The 22,177-nt window shown below is 36.4% G+C and overlaps 1 protein-coding gene across 3 annotated transcripts in view; it reads left to right on the top strand.

The window, feature by feature from the left end:
* TPK1 (thiamin pyrophosphokinase 1) overlaps window positions 1-22,177 on the top strand; it is a 254,941-nt gene that overhangs the window by 134,990 nt on the left and 97,774 nt on the right. For all 3 annotated transcript variants that reach the window (XM_072412252.1, XM_072412251.1, XM_072412253.1), the window contains one exon: window positions 5,932-6,078. In XM_072412252.1, the coding sequence (XP_072268353.1) occupies window positions 5,932-6,078 (147 nt within the window). The remainder of the gene's footprint in view (window positions 1-5,931; window positions 6,079-22,177) is intronic.

The following is a 22,177-nucleotide window of genomic DNA, read 5'->3' as shown; positions in this document are numbered from 1 at the left end:
CCATTTGTGACCCCCATATCTTGAAATTCTTTGAACCTGGGGGGCTGCAATTGTAGTAACTAGTATCTATGAGGGTCCCCTGTACACCCTGAAGATTACAGGTCATTGTGACATACAGTTCAGGAGATATGGAGGTTTGTATACAGAGCTGTGAGGATGCAGAATGACATGCACACTTTATACACACTGGATACATTTCATTTTTTTTTAAACAGTAATCCGAGCTCTGTGCTATGAGATGGGGGCGGGGCTGCCTGTGTCTCTTTCACATGTAGGCTGAACTGTGTGTGCTCACCTCTCCAGCAGCAATCCTCTGAACGGATGACACACAGCAGCCTGAGATCCGTGCATCCGAGGATGAGAGCTGCCGAGAGCTGGGCGGGGTATTCAAATCAGCCGGGCGGAGCAACCGGCTAAAAACCTCTGGGGAGAACTATGTAGGGGGATATTTTTTTTAAACAATTCTTTTTTATTTATTTTTCAAGTAAAAAAAAGGGGGGTACAAACAATATACAAAACAAATAATCACAGTAATGTGCATATAACAGATAACATTTCGTACATTTCAGAAAACAGGAGGGAACAGAGAAGCGTGTTAGCATCCTCCATTCAACTGTAAGCACAGATCGTCATAGTATTCATACTAAAGGTTGTTACAATCAAAAACCACATACGTACATTTTGAATGCTTATCCAAGGTACACGTGCATAAGTCAACTGAATCTCAGAGCTTCCATTGTACAGAAGGAACCTAGGCTTCCCCCAGAGGACCCAACAATGTTTTATAATATTCTGTTTCCTGAAACATGATCCAAGGCCACCAGGTCTCAAGAAATTTTTCCTGTCTGCTATAAACCTCTGCCGTAACATCTTCCATATTCTTAATCTCGTTTGCCTTATGGATCCACAGACCCAGTGTGGGAAGGTTAGATTTTTTCCATAGTCTAGGAATGCACACTTGGCAGCTGTCACCAAGTGTTTCACCAGAGAATTATTATAGGATTTCTGGGGCCAATCATGAAGGTGTAGCAGGAAGAAGGCCGGGTCATCAGGAACATGCCTTACCGCTACCTTCTGGCAAATCTCGCTTACCTAGGGGGAGATTTTTAATTGTGATTAGAAGTAAATTTGGAAGGTGAATAGGAGTAATATACTGCCAAAGAGGGGGCTTTAAAATACAGCTTAAAAGGCCTTTTTCTTTTATTATGCAGTTATTCAGAAGTGCTTTGTGCAGTAAGTCAAAAATGTTATTTGTATAGTGTATGAATACATAAAAGTAGACATGCCCTATTTGTTAACATAAAACTAAAGTCCCTCTGTCAAATTTACATGATAGGCAGGTGCTTACTGCAAAAAGACAGGCTGTGTACTTTCTGTAATATTTGTTCTTACCTGCCTGATCACTGTTCAGCTTTCAAATATTACTGAGTTACACATGCTCAGATAAGCTGTGGTTTCCAGGGAAGCCCAGCAATCCCAGCTTTCCTTGCGTGGGCAGGCAGTGAATGAACTCCTATGCATGTTATGTCATCAGGATGGCTGAAAATCATAAGGAAGAAGAAGAAATGAAGGAAGATGGTGGCGCCTTGCAATGGAACTGGGATATGTGAGTAGCACAGGGCAAGTTCCAATTAAGGGTCCTATAGCTTTAAAAAAAACTTTAACGGATGTAGTTCCTGTGTCCAGATTATGGCATTATGAAAGGAAGTTCCTTCACTACTAGAATAATTAGCTTATCTCCTATGATTCATGGTTTTGTCAGGGGACATTTAAAAGCCAAGTATGGTTCAGCAAGCCAAGTATCTCTAGTATGAGATTGTCCCTTTTGGTGTTGCAGATAATATACATTCATCATTCATGGGATCCCAGAATACTATAATTGTTGAATTATAATCATTTGGCTTTAAACAGAGCGTTTGGAGCACTTTTTCTAAGTGAATCTGGTAATAAAAAAACTAATATGTCTGTAGTTTAAATAGTAGTAGTTATTTAATAATTATTAATATATATTATTATATATAGTATTATTACATAGTAGTAGTTTAATTTAAGTTTTCTTCATGGGGCTTGACTTCTGTCTTCAGAATTATTCTCTTGCAGATCTATTCCTTTGTTAAAAAAAAGTGCACTTATTGGCTCCCTGAAGTGAAGTGGAACTTTAGGCAAAACAATAAAAAATGTCTGATGCAGTCTGTCGCTAGCGTTAACACGGTAGTTTTGTTTTTCTGATTCATTTGTGTAATACTGTTTTAATACCTGTTGATCCAGCAGGAAAAGCCATTATTTTTCCGCTTCAACAGGATGACAACAGAGTTTGCTCTAGAGTGAAATCACACAGCAGAATTGTCATCCTGTGGGACAATACAGTCTTAGATGGACATGTAGCTTTTAACTTACTTTAGACTTTAAAAAAATAAACTATTGAAATAAAGCCCAACTCTGGTATTTACTTTTCAAGCATTTGTGTAAGGTTGACACTTGTGAGGCCTTGTGTGTTGACCCGTGTCGGAAATCTGAAGCATGTCATTGCATATAAAAGGTGCTGGGATCATTTGTTTTGTAGTGCAGAGCCCCACAAACTATACTGCATTGCTGTCCATTTTGGTGCACTGCAACACATCAATCAGAAGGATGTATTGCATTGCATTCTGATTGGCATCACAATGCTCCAATGCATGTTATGGTACTTTTCAGCTATGTGCTCTGCTGCAGTGAAATATTGTGAATCTGGACTGACAGCAATACATTTTTTTTTCTTTTGAAAACAACGTAAAAAACCTGAAGTTTTACTTTGATGATATTTTGTCTATCCTGTTTTTTTTTTTCCTTACATGTTAATAAAATTACTAAACAAAAACTTTTCAACTTTCATTAGGGGGAAAAGTAGCCAATAGTAGATGCCTGTGTAGAACTTGGGGACCCTGTTGGCTGAGTAGGGTCCAGGACCATCATCTATTGCACACCTCCCATGTATGTCCCTAGCATTCAATACAATCTTTTTTTTTTTTTTTTTTGACCCAGTGTCACTGAAATTTCAGTAAGCATTTTTAGTAGATCAGAGAAGCAAGTACAACTGTGCAATGCTGAATGCAAGGCTAGAGTTCAGATTTAAGTAACATGAGAAAAAACTAACCATATTCGGCACCCATTTCAGTTATATGGTTTCTCACAAACCTTTTTTTTGAGACTATTACTGAACAGCTTTGGCTTTTACAGCAAATGGAAAAATCACAGATCTACTGGCAAAATCATTAGGTAATAAAACTGTTTTGGGGGGGTGTTTACAGACCATATAATATATATTATATTGTTTTTCTTATAATTTCATTGCACTTCTGGGAACTTACAACCCTGGTAACAAAATGAACCAGTTTAGATGCACACAATGAGGTTCACATCTTTGGGTATCCACAATTAGACATTTCCATTAAATTTTTTAAATGACTGACAGGTTCACCTTAACTGTATGGGTAAGATAAATGTTGCTGGAACTATATAATACAGATAATTTAGCTTAAATGTAACATTTATTAAATATAAAACAAATGACAAACATTAAGAACCTTCATTTTATGAGTCAAGCAAAAAAAAAATTGTTATAATTTTCGTTATATTTGAATTTAGATTTAGAGACTGCAGTTATGCCACTGCAAGTGTTATTTTCCCATCTCATAGAAATAAATCTATATTAACCAAGTAAAAACAATGTACTTTTTTGTTAGCCTCATAACGGACTGGTAAATTCCCCGCAACGTAGCTGTAGAAAAATGACTCTGCAACATTAAGTGAAAATTACCGTACATAAATTACTACCATGTGTGTCCTTATTACATAAGATTCTACACTGAATATTGCACATTAGGAAGGATTAAATATTACACTGCACAAGCAAAGAGCTTCTCTGAGGACTTCATTACTTTGCAGTACAGTAAATGTGTTCAATATGTGCTTTATTTTCAGTTAGTATAAATCTAATAAGTTGCACAATGAAGGATTTTTTAAATCTGTAATACATTTCACATAAATAAATAAATGTTGCTTTGAGCACAAAAAGGCATACTAATTAGGCAATTATAAACATTACATATAGCAGTTTACAGGTACAGATATTTCTAAAGTATTGTATTTATTGTCAGTACAAAGCTTGATAATTTAATTGTGCTTTTGCAAAAACTATCAATTTATGTAAAAATTTCTGCTGATGTCACAAGCCATTTCTAACATGTCGCTGTATTACTCACAGTGTAGAACAGGGGTGCTCAACAGGTGGATCGTGATCTACCCGTAGATCGCAAAGGCAACACAAGTAGATCAAGGAGCCCTGCCTTTCAAAATAAACTCTACTGCGCACGGGAGTTATTAGGTTTTTATCGTTGGTAGATCATTTTGACTTGGTCATTTTAAAAGTAGCTTGCAAGCCAAAAAAATGGGGGCAACCCTGATGTAGAAGTACAACAGAGTTTGACAATTTATATAATGTGACTTAAGGCAGGGCCACAGATCTTGCAGGGCAGATTAGGAATTTCAGTATTTTTGTGCTGAGCTCAGAACATACATCTGGCACCTCACATTTGATAGCCTATGTCTAAACAGCATAATTGAATGCCGAGTATTTAATACTGTACAGGGGAAAAAAATGTATCTACCTCCGTAGGTAAGCTTGTTTGTGCTACCTCTTCCACCACAGTCTGCTGGCTACCCTAGCATCACACTTACATGGTCAGATGTCATTGCAATGCATTGCTAGTTTAGGCTGGGGGCATGGAGAATGGAAGAGCCTACCTTATATCATAACATATTGAGCTACTGTGTTGGCAAACACTCCTCCTACACTGCTAGCAGGTAGGTTCTTGCTAGAAAATTTAGAGACTGCGCATGTGGAAAAATGGCAGCTCAACCTAGCTTGTTGGCTATACAAAATCTGTCCCTAGTACCGGGGTATTGTCTTACTTTCATTTAGCAAGGTAACTTGTAATTGGGAAAATTATTGACTGTGAACCAGTTGGAATTAAAAACTGGTAGAGACACATTGGGGCAGATTTGGCATGTTCTTTTATCAAGGTGAATTATCACCTTGCTAAAACTACCTAATTTAGCTTGGTGAATGTGGTGAACATTCAGTTTGAAAAGAATACCCAATCTTGTGATAATCTTAAAGATAATCTGAAAAAGGTAGATTTTTGTCTGCAAATGATCAGACAGTAAAGTCAGTGGACCTTTACCACATTCACTAAATGAGGTGAAATACCCCCTGCAAGTGAACAGCCTTATTGTGAATCAACATTAATACTTTCAGTTAGATCTGGTAAATTTATTGACAGTGTGAACGGAACTTTATCTATAAGGATTGTTCCATAAAATGTTTCAACTGTGGTCTGATCCTGCACATTTTCTGGGTATCTGGTTTCAAAAGTTCTTGTTTATTACAGAAGCCAATGTCATTCCTTTTTTTAATACAGACTGGCATAATTCCAACAAATTCATTCAAATCACAGGTCACTGTGGTGGCCAAACTATACATTTCTTACATTTTAATGGTGTATCTGGCCCGTTTTGGACCTGACCAAGGTCCATACCTAATTCTACCTTAAGTTTAAAGAAAGGGTATCTCTCCACGTTAATATGAAAGTTTACATTTTCCCCAAACTTTTCCTTGATAATCATTAACAATGTATAATTTGTTTTTAAAAATAATGCAGCATAATATGCTTAACACTGGTATATACTTGCTTTTCTAATGTCAAAGTTGTTTATCTCTTTTTTTTGTGCTGTACATTCCATGGAAACAACATGTTCTCTCTTTATGCTTTCTTGAATAAGTCATCAAATACACAAATGTCAAACTGTGATGGTTGTTTCTGATATGTTCTTGGTAATTTCCAAATTTTCTTTTGTCTCGCGTCTTCATACTTTTTTATGTTCTTTATTAAGGTGGATGTCATTGTTGTGTTGGGCGGACTTGGGGGACGGTTTGACCAGATTATGGCTTCAGTGGAGACACTCTATCATGCTGTCAAAATCACCTCCATCCCAGTATTAGTGATTCAGGATTCATCTCTTATCTATCTTTTGCAGCCTGTAAGTACAAAACTGTCAGCTCTCCTGACAATCATTGTTATAAGTTTATTTGCCATGCAGTGGATATGTGATGATTTATATGACATTTATGTCCTATTACTGTCATGGAAAGATTGTTAACTATTTCATGAGTAACCGGCACTCCTAAAAAGTTCTATGCTGAAAACTGCTGATGCAACTGAACAGGAAATATTATAAAGTACCTATAGAAGTCTTTATAAAGTAAGTTTAGAGCCTTCCATATATTCATAAAGCAACCACAGCTTAAATTAGTCTGATAGTTAACAATTCTACCGGTTATTGATTTAGAACACAATGTAAATGTTAAAGGTCAAAAGAAAAAAGTTTCAGCATACCCAGGCAGCCATGCTAGTTATTCTGATAAGTATAAAAAATAAATGCAAGACAGTATTTATCTGCATTCTGTCATTGAAGCTAAAATCCAAGGTTGGCAAAAACTGTCTAAATATAAGAGGCATGTGTATTTTTACTTGAATCTTTGTGTTCAGTGTAGAACTTTTCCTTTGTGTACAAGCTGCATGTAATCAAGAACAGTTACTGGTGCTCTCTTTGGTGTGTAATTGCTGGCCTTGTATCAATTCCCCTACCGTAGTTTATGTGCATCACAGTGATTGAAATCATATTTATAGGATAAATGTTCTTACGGTGCTTCATCTCTATTTTTACTTATCTCTTAAGCTTGCTTGAAAAGACAATTTCAAGGGGTTTCACTGATGTGGATGTAAAGCCCGAGTAGCACATCAAGTGTTAATACCGCTGTACTAAAAATGAAACATTTCTAAGTTTTCATAGGAAAATGAAATAAGGAATAATCTTTACTAAAGGACAGCTTTACTTATTGACAACTGTCTAAGAGGGACTTCCCCCTGCTTTGGATAAACTTTTCTTACTTCCTGCTTCATCTATGGGGCAATGGCCACGTTATGCTCCAGTCCTGAGTCTTCATTCTTCTTATAAGAGATGGGACTGTTCTTCAGGTGTCAGTGTTACTGCCCTAATGGTGTGGACTCCTACAACCTATTGTTCAGCAGTTGGCCCTTTTCATAAGCCAGAAGAGACTTCTGCAGTGTCACTGAGGTCAGTGTAAGAGGTTGCTTATATGCTTACCCTTACACCCAGAAGGGTGGTAGAAGATAAGTTTGGGAGGGGGGTTAATTGTCAAAACTAATAATTGCTTTGGTTTTACAGACATTTTAAGCCCCTGCTGTTAGAGGTGTTGACTGGGAGCTGCTTCTGCAGGAAGTTAAGATTATAAAATACTGCTCACAAGGTGGAAGGCCCTGTGTATACCACCCCGTTGGCAACTTTGCGCATGCAACCCATCAGAATAAAGGATGCATACAAAAAAATGTACCTTTATCTCATTTAACACATTTTTCTATATAACTCCCACACATTATTACATACTTTTTGTCATAAAAGGGAGAACACAATTTTTTTTGGAGTATTGTCAGTTATGATTAATGTTATTAGTCAGTATTTATATAGCGCCAACATATTACACAGCGCTTTACAAAATCCATCATCATATCAATTTCAATTATCAAGTAATTAATAAAAGTTGGCGCATATAATTTGACTTTGTATGTCGTGGAGATTAAATATTATATGTTACGTATTATGAAAATTTTAAATTATAAAAAAAGTTTACAAAAAGTAATTCTCAACAGTACTTTCTTCAATGGGAATTCTTCTTGAAATAAAAGCCTAGGAATTCAGAACAAATCCCATCATAGAACCTAATTTATTTCATGGAAGCTTGGTTTTAAAGTAAACTAACTCTGTAGACAATATTTGTGAGATGTAAATATTTTTCTGTGAGCACTCAGCTAGAATGTATGGAGATTAAACTGCTATAACAGTCATTTAGAATCGGATGACGTTACGCTCAAAACAAATACAAAATTTCAAATGTGTATCTTAGCCATTTTTATTACTTCCAGGAGCAGTTTAGAAGAGATTGTGGTAAAAAAACAAAACAAAAAACCAAAATCACATAACGAGAAATCGTTTGTAAAATAAATAATAAAAAAGGTAGTGAGCTAAGAGACAATCGTCTAGTCTAAAGAAAAAATAATTTAGTGAAGCCTAAGGGATTTTACATTATTTGTCATTTACTCCCATAAGAGACTGACTTGGTGAAATATTTTAGCTGTAATTGTACCAGAAATACTGTAGGCTGATATTCAGCAGAAATGAGACCTGTATGGCGTGAAAATATTACCACTGCCTCTTCATGTTAGCAAATTTATACCCCAGTAGGTAAGCTGTATCTATGTAGGTCTCTGACGGAGAATAGCAGTTTGTGAGGCATCTTTCTGTCCTGCATGTGTTATTCTGTCTGGACCTGCTGTAATGTAGTGTTTGCCTAGATTTTTGTGGTATAGAAAAGACTAATTTGAAATGTAAAAACTCTGCACAAACTAAAGTGTATGCAAACCTCTTGAAAGGGGTAGCTTACCTTATTTTAGTTAACGGTTGTCTACAAACTTTCTTTCAGTTTTCACGCAATGATACCATCAGTATTGGCAATATGGACTTCCTCCTATAGGGTGACAGCATTCGATTTGTCTGTCTATTCCAGAGCAGCGTTTTCAGCCTTGAATAGTCTGTAGACCAGTGTTTCTCAACCAGGGATCCATGGATCCTCCAGAGGTTGCTGGTGGTTTCTTGATCCATGAGCAGTTTTTTCTCTCAGTTTATCTGACACCAATTGTTTTTTGTATTTTTTGGCTATCTGTAAGGGTAGCATTCTTTCCACTGGTCAGTAATGTAAGAAGCATTTTCTCCACTCATCTCCACTATAATGTACTGAGAGCTGTGAATATAGTAATTTATGGCAGAAATCGCAGTCATTCAATCGCAGAAATTTCAAAATTACCTGAACAATAATGAGTGTTTACCCATGTTTAGAAGGTCAAGAAAAGCTGTTGTAGATTATAGAAGCAAATTATACCTCCATCCTAACCAAGTATTCTTCCACAAAGACCCCTATGCAGAACCTGTGCTCTACAAAAAGAACAAAAGGCATCATAAGTAAAAAATTCTTTCCCATATGTTAAATGTTAATTAAATTTAAAATATTGTCAGGAAATGCATTTTTTAAGAACAGGTTTTACTTGGAATATGTTTCCAAAACGCTTTCTCTGACCATACCTAAGCTTTGATTTACAGAAAAACTATGTTTTAATATTTGTTTTTCCATTTGGGGCATGTCACGAAAAGTCCTCCATTTCCCCAGCCCCATCTACAGCATTTTTTATGACAACACCATGGTCAGGGGCTGAACTATTTACTCACAAATTTGGAATTTTAAATGGAAAAAATTAGGCTAATTTTCATTTGGGTAAACATGGCAAAAGTGGCTACCATGGTGGCTTGCACAATGTTCAGCACATGGAAAAAGTAGGTTTTTGGAAGAAGAAAGAGGATTTTTTTTTTTTTATCTTTAGTAATATTACTATCTTCTTTTTACTACCCTGAAAATAAAAACTATTTTAGATGGGTTGGATTATACTTTTATCCTTCTTAGATATTTGTTAACAATGCTTGAATTAGGTGCATCATTTGCAAAGATTTGGCTACCTAACCTAACATTGTAACTGCGCACAGGTATAATATACACAAACTAATGAAGCTTTGTAATCAATATTGCATGTTTAACGTCCCGACCCTTTTCATCTCCCTATAGATTGGGGCAAATCTTTCATTTCTGCTATGAGGTTGTTTTTACAGAAATACCATTATCATTTCTTGGTATAAAACTTTCAGAGGAGGAACACGTTTTTCTTTGTTTTTTTTTTAATGTAACGTTTACTAGGGATGAAGCCTAACTTATCAGAAAACACTAATTTGCCCATCTTAAAATGTGCAAACTACAGTTTAGGTTCACAAGCACCAACCCTTTGGCAATGGTGACAACCAACTCTTATCTGGTTGTTTACCTTGCTAACCAATTTCAGAATTGTGATTGTCAGGGCCAGAAACATCCCTAACAACTACCAGCCAACAGGAAAGCTGCTGTACCAGCTCCTGGAATTGCTAATGTACACAACAGGCACTGTTAATCAATCGCTAATGCTGGCCATCAGACTATTTTACTAGTGAATTTAGTAAACCATAGACTAAACCTTAAAGAAAACTATTCATTTGTTCACACAAATAACTCATTCCAATATCCTTATTGCTTCCCTCCCCAAGCAACTGCTGGGAGTAATGAAAATCCCTGGTACACCTAATGGCAGAGGAAGGAAGAACAAGTGTGTTTGTTCCAAAGCAAATCATGGATTCAGTTTAAAGTGAGAACAGAAAAAAGAAGCAAAATAAAATAAAGCTAGAACAGTTTTATAATGTTACATTTTGCAAAGTTCTATTTTAATTAAGGGTTTGTGTTTGTTTTCTTGATAAATGATTCCTTCTAAATGATATTAAATGTACAATTGGAAGTAGAAAAATCTATGAACAAGGGCATCCTAAATTTTGATTACAAACTTGGCATTTAAAAGAGCACAAGCCATTTGCCAAGCATCTGCAAAGTAACTGATGCAACCAACAATAATAAATCTTTAATGCAGAAAGCTATTTTGTTGAACGTTAACCTTGTACCTTGGGCTGAGGGAGTAATGAGCCATAGATACCTAAGGCTGGTACCCTGGCACCACCATCTAGCAGTTCACACACAGACACTATGATCGATGAGAACTGGAGCAAGTAAGAATTTCAGACTCATTACTTATATGAAATGCAACACAGTGATTCCAGGACTACATTAATATTATACATGATTGATATAATAGCTAAATCCCAGCCACTTAACAGTAAACTGGATGGAGAGCACTCGAGTTATGAAACGAAATGTAGGATGAAATTTAGTCTCCTTTATCCACAGTCATAAGTGTGTCTTTAGAGCTGATTCTTGGCTCAGCTAGCTCAGATATTGTTTTTTTATTTGGAGATTTATGGGACATCATATTGTGTGCCACATAGATAATAGTCTGACTCAAGGGCCAAGACTAAGGCAAAAAGTGCATAGTCTACTCCAGTATAGGTCTGTACTATGAAAAGGCTAGGAGCTTACTAAAGGGAAGATGTAATAAAACAAATGTAATATTTATAGTTATTCCCTTGTTGAAGGGAAACATTTTTGTGAAATACGGTAAATATTAACATACCTTTGTATTAAATGTGGAATAAAGATGTTTTAAATCATTGCTATTTCATAATTTTAATAACTGAATAATGTTAATAATAATGTCAGCACTACTTATTACTTTGCTTTCAGGCCGGCACTAGCAATTTTAAATTACTATGAGTTACCAGCCTAAAAATTAGGAACTGTTTATTGAGTTAGCCTGAAAGCTTTCAGTTACTAACTTTTTTTTATCTTGTTAGTATTAAGCAGTTCCAGTACAAGCAAAAGTGGTGACCATCAGTGAAATTTTATATATATATATATATATATATATATATATATATATATATAATATATTTTTGTTAATATCTAAGTTTTGTATCAAGGATTTGGCATCACTCCAGGACAGGTCATGTCCCTTCTTCTATATATATATATATATATATATATATATATATATATATAATATATTTTTGTTTTTTTTCCTTAAAATGTAAATTTAGTTTGGCAATCAGGCAGGTCTTTATTGCAAAAAAGGACAAGCCATTGTATTGTTACATGCCTGATTTTTGCCCATCTTTCTGAATCTTTTAAAATTTATTGAGCTTATCATGCACAGCTCAGTGTTGGTTGCGCAGCAATCCCGATCTGTGGGTCCCAGGACTGAATAAACTCCCACACCCCTACATGAGAGTTGCGTCATTCCAGCCTGGCCAATCAATGAAGAATAGAATGCAGAAGAGAAGATGCCAGAACCCTCAACAGAACAGCAACAGCTGAGTATCCCCAAGGTTTAGTTTTGCTTTAATTAGAAATCTAGTGAAAAATGCATAGAGGCCATGATGAAAGAGACAAGCCATTTCAGTGATAATGTACAACAATTAAATGACTATGTGTAGACAAACTGCAATCACAAAAAATAGCATTAAATGTTAGGTGGATCTGCTTGGTTAGAAAGTTGACAGACAATTCCTAATGGTTCCCTATTGATTAAGGCTAACATAAACCCACACTGGGCATATTTTTGATGGAGAGTTTGTCAGGAAATACGCTATCTAATGCCTATACTTTTTAGATAAATAAAGGATCTTTGGGGATGTGATCATTCCTGAAGGAAAAATCAAAGCCCTCTTCTTTGAGTACTTTTCAAAGCAATAAAGCAAGGTTCACTCGCTCATAACTAGCAGAACAGTCAGTATTCATCTTTTAGTGATCTGACTTCAGTAATTGGAAAACTATGGCTTACTGCGTATTTGACCTTAGCATAGCTTTTTGCATTGACTTGAGTAAGAAAGTTATGAAAGTATAAAATAGCTTCTTTTCTACTGAGAACTGGAAAAGTGACAGTACTGAAAGGTGTTTCAGATATATCTTTATACAATTTTTTCCTAGTACATTTAAAATCCTCCTTTCCAGTAAAATTTTTTGCGAAACCTAAGTTTAACAAAACTGGTTGAAGACAAAATCTGGCAATTTTCATTTGTTGCTATGGTACCTAATTACTGAGATTTCTGAGCTTAAACTCATGGGCCTACTGGGGTTTGGGCAGCATGTGAGCCTGGGTAGACATGTTTCTGCAGAGTTCCACTATCATCCCGCTACCACCTTTTACCTTCTTTTACCAATCCTTGTTGAAGCTTTACAGGCATCCTTGACCTATTTTTACACACTGGGACATTTATTGAAGATGCCTAACTTTATACCAACCATATCTCTCTTGGCCTTATACTTACCATGCCCAAGCCCACGATTCCTGAAATAGCCATTCTGAATACGCAGTTGGCGATCTTTAAGTCTGCTTTATTGTTGAAAACAAACTCTTTGGCAGTTTAGGGTACACTGATTTGGCATTACCTTGATAAAATCAGGGGGCAGTTTATGTAATCTGAAAGTCTGCTTCTCATAATAATGAGGTTGCTGCCCTACAACCTATAGAAGTTTAAACTTACATAAAGCCAAGCAGATAGATTTTGCCAACATAGGATAAGAGTAATAGGACTCCCAGAACAATTGAAGGGCTCAAACCAAAAGAGGAGCTTTTTCAAGGAAATACTTTTCCCAAGGATTAAATTCCCCCCATTATGTAGTGGTAAGAACATTCCAAGCCCAAATAGGCAAGATACTTCTGGAGCATCGCTATTCCTGGTTTCTGTAATTACAAGGATCAGGATCTCAGAAGGAACCTGGTGCTTCAGTATGACACTGTACCCATCATGCTCTTCCCACACTTTTCCTGAGTTACAATATCACAGCAATATTTCCTGAAGTCTTCATATGGCTCCAGGCTACGAGTATTAAATATACAGCATGCACTTTTCATCTCAGACTTGGGTGATTTTATGAGAACTCAGATATACACCAGTATTTTGGTACACCATCAGATACTAGTGACTGGCTAGATACTGTGCAATGAACTATGGACTATCTTTTTGTAAGAGCCCAAGGGTTCTTAATTAATATCTTACATATTCAGATTTTGAGGTCAGTTGGGGTAAATCTCATTTACTTTCTAGTAATCTTACAGTAGATAGGTTTTGTACCTCTTGACCTCTCTATACAGTTCATTTAATCTTTTAAGAGTCTGGGAAAACATCTCACATCCTGAATACCTGACTTTGTGACCCTAAATTGTACACCTCCTTTTCACAGGCCAAATTGAACACATAGGAACTCTTCACCTTGTCGGTCATTAGGAAATGTAATCCTATTAAAATTAAGATGTTAGCTCTGTATATCTATATGTTTATATATATAGAATGTCCCTATGTGGATACTGCAGCTATACTTTAGGCAACTTAACTCTATAATATCTAATTGTTTTATGGGACAAGATTGTGTTTATTTATGCTTCAACCACCATGATTGGTTACTCTCCTATAGTGATATTGCCTTGGTTGGCTGGAATCTTATGCTCGGACATTTCCTCCTATAGATTAATATGATATCCATGCTTTTTATTTACTAAGTTTTTGGTGGTTTGGGGTGGTTTATGCTGGGTATTTACAATATCTGCCAGATTCAGTTTTCAGGAGACCAGTGCAATTAGATAGGTGATTCAAGGTGATATGCTGGGGTATTCTCCTTATTTCTGTTTATATAAGAGGGTGTCCAGGGACAGCTGGTTCACACAGCTTTATTGTGAAGATTTGGTATTTAAGTTTGGTCTTCTATTTTGTAGTTTAGTGGGTTTTTTGGGGTGTCTGCAAGCCTGCCGCTGTTATTAAAAAATAGTCTAACTCTCCCTTGTGTGTTTTTTATTTTATATAAAAGAGGATGTAGCAAACAGTCCAAGGACAGCTGGACTTCTCAGGTAGACAGCAATAAAGTTTGAATTTGTACCAGGCCATTTTACTGATTAAGGATCTGAGCCACATAGACCAGGGATTCACACCCATTATAGAACGTCAGGCTGTACCTTTAACTAAAATATTACTTTTAGATGGGCTGGTCCATGTATGTTTTCTGTTAATAATCAAAAAAGTTTGTTAATAATATCACAGCTGGGAGTTAGTCACTTGAGTGTCTCCTACCTTTCCATTACTTCCAAGATTGAATAATCAATTGTAAAAAAGAATAATATGTAAATATGTTGTTTGTAATAACTGGTAAACTCTGCACTTGTTGGTGCAAACTAAAATATGCATTTTAAATTTATTTGAATGAAGCCTATCTCTTTAACAACTCAGTGTCATCAGGCAGCATGGTGACTGAGTGGTTAGCACTCTGGCCTTTGCAGGGCTGGGTCCTAGGTTCAAATCTCGGCCAGGACACTATCTGCATGGAGTTTGCAAGTTCCCCCAGTGTTTGCATGGGTTTCCTCCGGGTACTCCGGTTTCCTAACACATTCCAAAAACATGCAGTTGGGTTTTATAATCTCCCTCTGACCCCCCTGTCCACTCAGCTTCATTATTAATAATAACAACTGGATTTATTTAGCGACAACATATTACATAGTGGTGTAAATTAAATAGGGGTTGCAAATGAAAGACAGTGACACTGGAGGAGGAGAGGACCCTGCCCTGAAGAGCTAACAATCCAGGAGGTTACATTTTTTACTTAGCTATATCTGCTTTCACTTGTCTTTTGCCAGCACCTCTTCTGGGAGTAATGTCTAGTGTTTAAATTTTACAGACTGTGTCTACAGTGACCAATTTTCTTGAATTAAAGCCATCACATCACACCATTGCAGTTCTAGAGCCTGAAATAACTAAATGAAAGAACAAGTAGGTCTGTTTTTTAATAAATAATTTTGGCTTATTCACAAAAAGTTTGCTTTGATTTAAGTTCCTTATTTCTAAAAAAAAATACATGAATTTTAACAGGACCCATTTCTACATACGCATTGTACAACAGTATACAATTGTCCTGTATGGCACACTAACTTTGACATGAAATTAATTTAAAATAAATACTTTAAAAAACATAATTCATTAAAAAAAATGAAAACAAAATAAAGCAAACCCTGAATCTTCCATTTGACTCTGATTTAAATTAAAATAAAATGATAACTAGGAAACGTGTTTGTGTTATCTGGTAAACATAAGAGGATAGGATTCTATAGATAGTGAAAAATCATTTCAGTACTTGTAGACAGACATTAGGGCTGGTGTTAACAAAACTCTAGTTTTAATAAGCATTTAGCTGCTGTGTCATATTGTTGTGTTTGCCCATGATGCCTAGTAAATCTGATAGTTAAGATGCATTTGGCATTTTAATAATGAACACTTTCCATTCTTTGCAACTTTGGGATTAGCTTTATAACACTTGTTTCTAATTGAAACAACTAGATAGCATCTTGTAAACCAGTGTGCCTTCCCAGCTATGTTTATCATGCTACACATGTTCAGTATAAATAGCTTCAGGTCTCGCATACATACTTTCTCATTTTCTGGTACTCTGCTTCTAAGAAGTGTAGAAACATTAGCTTCTGTACACTGAGCATAAATTATATTTTATCTCTGATTTTTATGGCAGTTTGTAATACAAGGTAATAGGATTTATGACCAAGAAATGAGAAGATGTCCAGAAGGTAATGAGGCTTGTCTTCTACATTATACTGAACCGAATATAGCTTTCCTCATTCAGGGCTCTAACACAGAGAAGTGGGAGTTGACTTTACTACAGTTGTACTTAAACTTTAAGCTTTTTAACATTTTGGCAGGAAAGACAGCTTTTTCATTTCTTTTAAAAGCCTGGGGTGTTGTTAGGAAAAATAATGAATATTAGAATGGGAGAGAAGTGTGTAAAACTGCATTTAATTTGGTATCAAAATTAATAACTTTCCAAACTCCAGCTTTTACAGTATTTGCTGTAAGAACAGAGCTCATGTGGGAACTAACTACCTCGCTCAAAGCTAAGAATCTAATTGTAATCACTTCTTTAGCGTTATATTTCACACCCGTGCCAAATGAAGATGTCAAGTACAAGCAGGCAGTGATTTTCTGAGTTGCTGTAGTGGATAAAATTTACTGCAAAGTCTCCATTATGTTGATTATTTATTAAAGCTGCAGGGATTACTAGGTAAACACGTAAATAAGAATAAAATGGCTTAATCTGTTCTAGTTAGAACTTCAATAGATTGGGATCTTTAGGTGAAGATTTAGTACCTAATGGGCTTGTCCTGTTGGGTAGAGAACAAAAAGATCTAGGGGAATCTTTATGGGAAAACTAGATCTAGTTGGGCCACCAGGTGTTTGTAAAGGAATGAAACTCTATTCTAACCATAGGATTCTAGAAATGTCTATATACATATAAAGGGAATAAATAAGCATAAAAGGAGTTCAATATTTTTAGCTTTTGGATTCTTTGCACTCTTACATATTGCAATACATTGTGATTGTCCTGGATGTGTACCCAACATTTCAGTGCAGGCACATGCAGACCGAGGCACTCATGGTACTTGTCCGGTGCTCTATGCAGAGTCTACAGGAAGCATGATTCTATGCCCAAAGACTAATTAGCGGTGGCAGACAGGAATATTCTGCATTGGGGTTTTCCACTGAGGTCTGCCCCGGAGGGGGGGAAAGTCTGTCTCTGAGGTCAGCATTAGGTGTATGCTACTGAGGGCTGCACAGGGGGGCTGTCACTAAAGTATTTAATAGAGGTCTGTTACCTGCATGTCTATCCCTGTAGTTTTTGTCTGGGGGTCTGACACTGAGGCTTACACTAATGGACTTTACCTGAGGCCTGGACTATCTGGGTCTGCATCTATCATTGATAGCTCCTGCTTTACAGATTCTACTTACTGTAGTCCTGCATAATGGAGGCTTCAGATGGAGTGTCCAAAAGCATGAGACATAGATTTAAGATAAAGGTAACTCCCTTTCTACTGATCAGTCATAGTCCGTTACTATGTTTTGCACTGGGTGTTTATCACTGGGGTCTGCAGTGAAGGGTCTGTTTTAGAGTTCTGCACAAGTTGTTGGACACTGAGGCGCCTGTCACTGGTACTGTTCCTCAAGGACTGCAGCATACGTTCATAGTAAATACTGCGAATAGACCCGGACTATAGTGGACTGTTAGTCATGCCTACTTTTTTATATTCTCTCAGAGTTGACCCATTTTACCAAAGTCTAAATTTGGGAGGTGTGTGTATGAATGTATGTATGTATATATATATATATATATATATATATATATATATATACACACACATATATTTATATATATTGTGAGATCGCCCATAGCAACGGGGGGTGTTTTAAACAGGAAACAGGGCCAGCAGGTTAAAAGTGCATCAAGGGTTTTATTCACTAATACTGTTTTCACGCAAAAAAAACAAACAAACTACAAAATAAAGCCTGGCCACTCACTAACTGTTAGTTCCATTTACTAACAATCCAGCCCAACCTAGTGCTGCGCAGGACTTTAAGGCCCTAACCATACAGTGTCTTTACTCACAGCTCACCTTGGCCCTCCTCCCAGCTCACCAGCCAAGAACAGAGCCCCAGGAATAAGCAGGCTGGGACTTTATATCCCCAGCCTAATTTCCAGGATGGGTTTCAGCTGAGACAGTTACACCTGATCATACCCAGGCCTCCCCCACCTGGCCAAGCAGCTCATTGTCATTCAGCCTGGTACTTCAACCCCACCTTCAGGTCAAAAGGAAAACTGACTAAACAGAAAAATACTCTGCGTATTACCTGTATCTGGGGCAAATGTACTTGTGCTCCTGGACGAAACCCTGTGATTTGTATGGCTAGCTGTTACAATATATATATTTATATATTATTACATGTTAAGCTTTTACTAGTAGACAAAAAACAAAATCTGTAGAGAGGCCCTAAGTTACAGCTAGCACATTTTCCATTGTCCCTACTAAAATCAATCTATGTGCACTTGCCTTTTTGTTTAATACATGAAATATACCATTTTTTTAATATTACCAAACTGTAAAAAAGCGCCAACATATTACGCAGCAATCAATGGCTACTAGGAGGAACAACACACATACACACATATATCATATATCTTGTGGGCTTAGCTATTTGCTTGAATTATAGCTTTAAAGCTAGAGCCTGAACAAAAAAGAAAAAAAACAAAAGAAAAAAATGGAAACAGCAAGAGAAGTAGTACAGAAAATGGATAATTTAACTTATTCTTGTTTTAAAGAGAGAAACCCTGTACTCTGACATTTCTATCAGATGTTTCTACTTAATATATAGAAGCACAATGTTGTAAATTGATGAAAGCAGAATGTAACCTTTGGAAATTTATGTTTCCTCACCATTTAGGACACAACTGACAAATACCTTCAATTTATTTTGAAAGCCTGTTTTTTTTAATTATTGCATTTCCTATGAAATCTTATCACTTTAATAACCAATTTGACTTTCTATATAGCAAATATACATGAAGTCAGATGTAGTACATTGCAGAGCCTCTTTATTTTTTACTCCTTTGTATATATGGCCTCGTTCATTTTGACTGATTTTACTGCACAATTTTAGTACAGTTTACTTTTTTATATAAATTAGGGAGAAAAGAAATATGAAAGTGATTTAAACTAGAAATGAACACACCAGTATTGTCTTCGATACACAGGGAAAATACTGCTACTTCCTGCCTATTATGCAGACAACTGTTCAGCAAACCTTTAAATTACTTTGTGTAAGCTGATGGAAATTTGCATGAAGATGCAGACGTCTGATGGACTTTGGAAAAGCTTTACATCTTCACTGACAGCATCTCTTCTCTGTTCTGTCATATTCTATGACACGCAGCAAAGGAAGACACAGCTAATGTAGCTTCATGTATAATTCCCCACTGTTCAGCAGTTACTTTCATTACAAGATGTTATGGTGGGTGCCATTTTAATAAGACCCTCTCCATTTTCTACAGACACATTAGCCCATCAGTGAGCCTTCATAAAATGCCATAATAAAGAAAAGATGCAGAGACTGCCTGTGACTAGAGCTGCAGGATATGTTAAATATTTAACTTAAAAGTTGTGTTGGGGAAGAAATGTTCTCTTCAGTAGAATTTGTTCCTACGAGTGTATAAGGGAATGTATAGTCCTTGCAAATTCTTTTCAGATATTCATGTAAAAGAGATCAGCTTGATGCCAATAATTTTATCAGTGTTTAATAATAGAAAGTAATAAAAAATCCTGCTTCTATCTATAAAGCCAAACTAAGGTAATTAAAATACTACCTTTGGGGCAGATATTTTCCACACTGCAAAGGTTAAGTTCATATGTGAGAAAAAAATCAAAGTATGTCACTCTGATTTGTTTAAAACTAGCAAAATGTAGCAGGGCAAGACGCAAAACAATACTGAGGGGGTCCCCAGCACACATTCAAATTATCCAGCAAAAAACGAATATTTCACTTGCCTATGGTAAAAACAGGCACATATTTTCAAACATATACAGTCATCTATATACTGTCATTTATTTGAACTGAACTAGAAGTACATTTCTTTTTCAATTAAATAGCCAATTTACGTCCACACCCCTGAAGTAGCCAATTGGCAAAATGCGTCGGTTTACGAGATGATTCATGCTCTCAAACGGCTAAAGCCGGATTGTCAAACTCTGGCCCGGGGGCCAAATCTGGCCTGCAAGGTCCTTTTTTGGGCCCCCAAAGGGTCCTTTTTTTGGCCCCTAAATTCTGAATTTCAGCTGGCCCGACGTTGCATTGAAATAGCGCCGCTACTACAATTGCCGGCATCACTTGTGTCTATAGATCAGTGGGCTCTCTGCCTATGCGTGGCCCCACATTGGACTGTTTAATAGACGCAGTGAATTGTAGTAGCCGTGCTATTTCTCTAATATAGGCATGTTCTTCATTGAATGTTAAGGAAAACCTCTTTGTTTACATATGAAAAGGTTTAATATCTAATGAGAAGGAAAAACTTCCTCAATTTTTTAAAATAAACTTCAAGTTTGGCCTGCGACTTTGTCTAAGTTTTTAATTTTGTCCCTCTGTGTAGTGGGTTATTTTTTGTCTAGATCAGCAACATCTTTTCTAATGGGTACGGGATATAAGCAGGTAAATGATGTTTTGCTAATATTATACTTTATTGTAATTTAGCCAAAAAAACACCCACTTTCTTGTCTACTCTTTATTTGCATTCTCTAATAGAAGGGATGGCTAAAAATACTTTCATTGTGTGACCAAAAAGAACAGGATTTAACTTTAATAAATTTTATTTATTTTTTTCTAGTGACAGGGTCCCTTAACAAAGCACATACTGTATATTAAAGAGCAACTTTATTCAAATGGCCATTAATCACAGTGTAGCAAGGACAAACTCTGTGACTTTGTATTTGACCTGTTATTGTGCTTCATCAAATGAATAAATTAACAGATATTTTTCATAGACCAAGATAATACAAATGACCATTTTTAACAGAAGTATTATCTTCTGCAGCCTAAGAAAGTGTAACTTTTTCATCTGTTGAAAAAAAATTACATTTTGCAATTTTGGTGATGCTTTGCTCATTTGGAGAAAATGCTCTCTATGGAGCTATTATGTGAAGAAGTACGATGACACTCATTGCTCTTGACCTTCATAAAACCTTGCTGATGTGAGCTGGAAATGGGGAGCTAGGACAAAAGCCTTAGGTGCTTTCTGACTGATTCCTGTTCATAGACATGTGAAATATCAAATTCAATTTTAAAGACTATAAAAATTATGTGAACAGTGACCTTTTTTCTCGTTCATGTGTGATAAAACCCCTTTTGTGTAACGTCATCAACACACAGTGTGCACTGTAGGCAAAATCTATTGGATTGAAATGAATACACATTACCTGTAATGGTGGCTCTCAGAGGCTGGAAAGAGTAAATAGACTTCAGTAATGCTTGAAAACTTTTCATCCTTCTGAACGGAAGAATTTGTTAAAGGAACCCTGTGCTGAGAGAATTATGCTGCATGTTCTAGGTCAGTGCATTGTGTATAAAGATTATTTATTGCTTATTTAGTCTAAGTCGGTGTAATATAAAAGATTACTTACCTTATTCCTCAGTCCTGTAAGCTCCAAGCATCATCAGCACAGTGGCTTAGACGTTAGCACTCTGGCCTTTGCAGCGCTAGGTCCCAGGTTCAAATCTCGATAAGGCCACCATCTGCATGGAGTTTGCAGATTCTCCTTCTGTTTGTGTGGGTTTCCTCCCGGTACTCTGGCTTCCTCTCACATTCTAAAACATGCAGTTAGGTTAATTGCTTCCCCCCTAAATTGACATTAGACTGTGTTAATGACATATGACTATGGTAGGGACATTAGATTTAGAGGGACAGCTAGTGATATGACTATGACTGGACGGTGCATAAAATGTTGGCGCTATAAATACTGTATACTAATAATAATTGCAAGTTTTTTTGACCGTGACAGATTGGTGAGCTTTTTCCTATTTCACTATCAAGTCACAGAGTAGGGGTGTGAATGTGACACTTACAGAGATCAAGTCTCCTCCCCTGCTAGACAGAACTGTCCTGAGAGAC

This window comes from Pyxicephalus adspersus, chromosome 5 (genome assembly GCF_032062135.1).
Source record: "Pyxicephalus adspersus chromosome 5, UCB_Pads_2.0, whole genome shotgun sequence".
Lineage (NCBI taxonomy): Eukaryota > Metazoa > Chordata > Amphibia > Anura > Pyxicephalidae > Pyxicephalus > Pyxicephalus adspersus.
The sequence above is the reverse complement of the archived record's forward strand: the minus strand, read 5'-3'. Positions and strand labels throughout refer to the sequence as shown.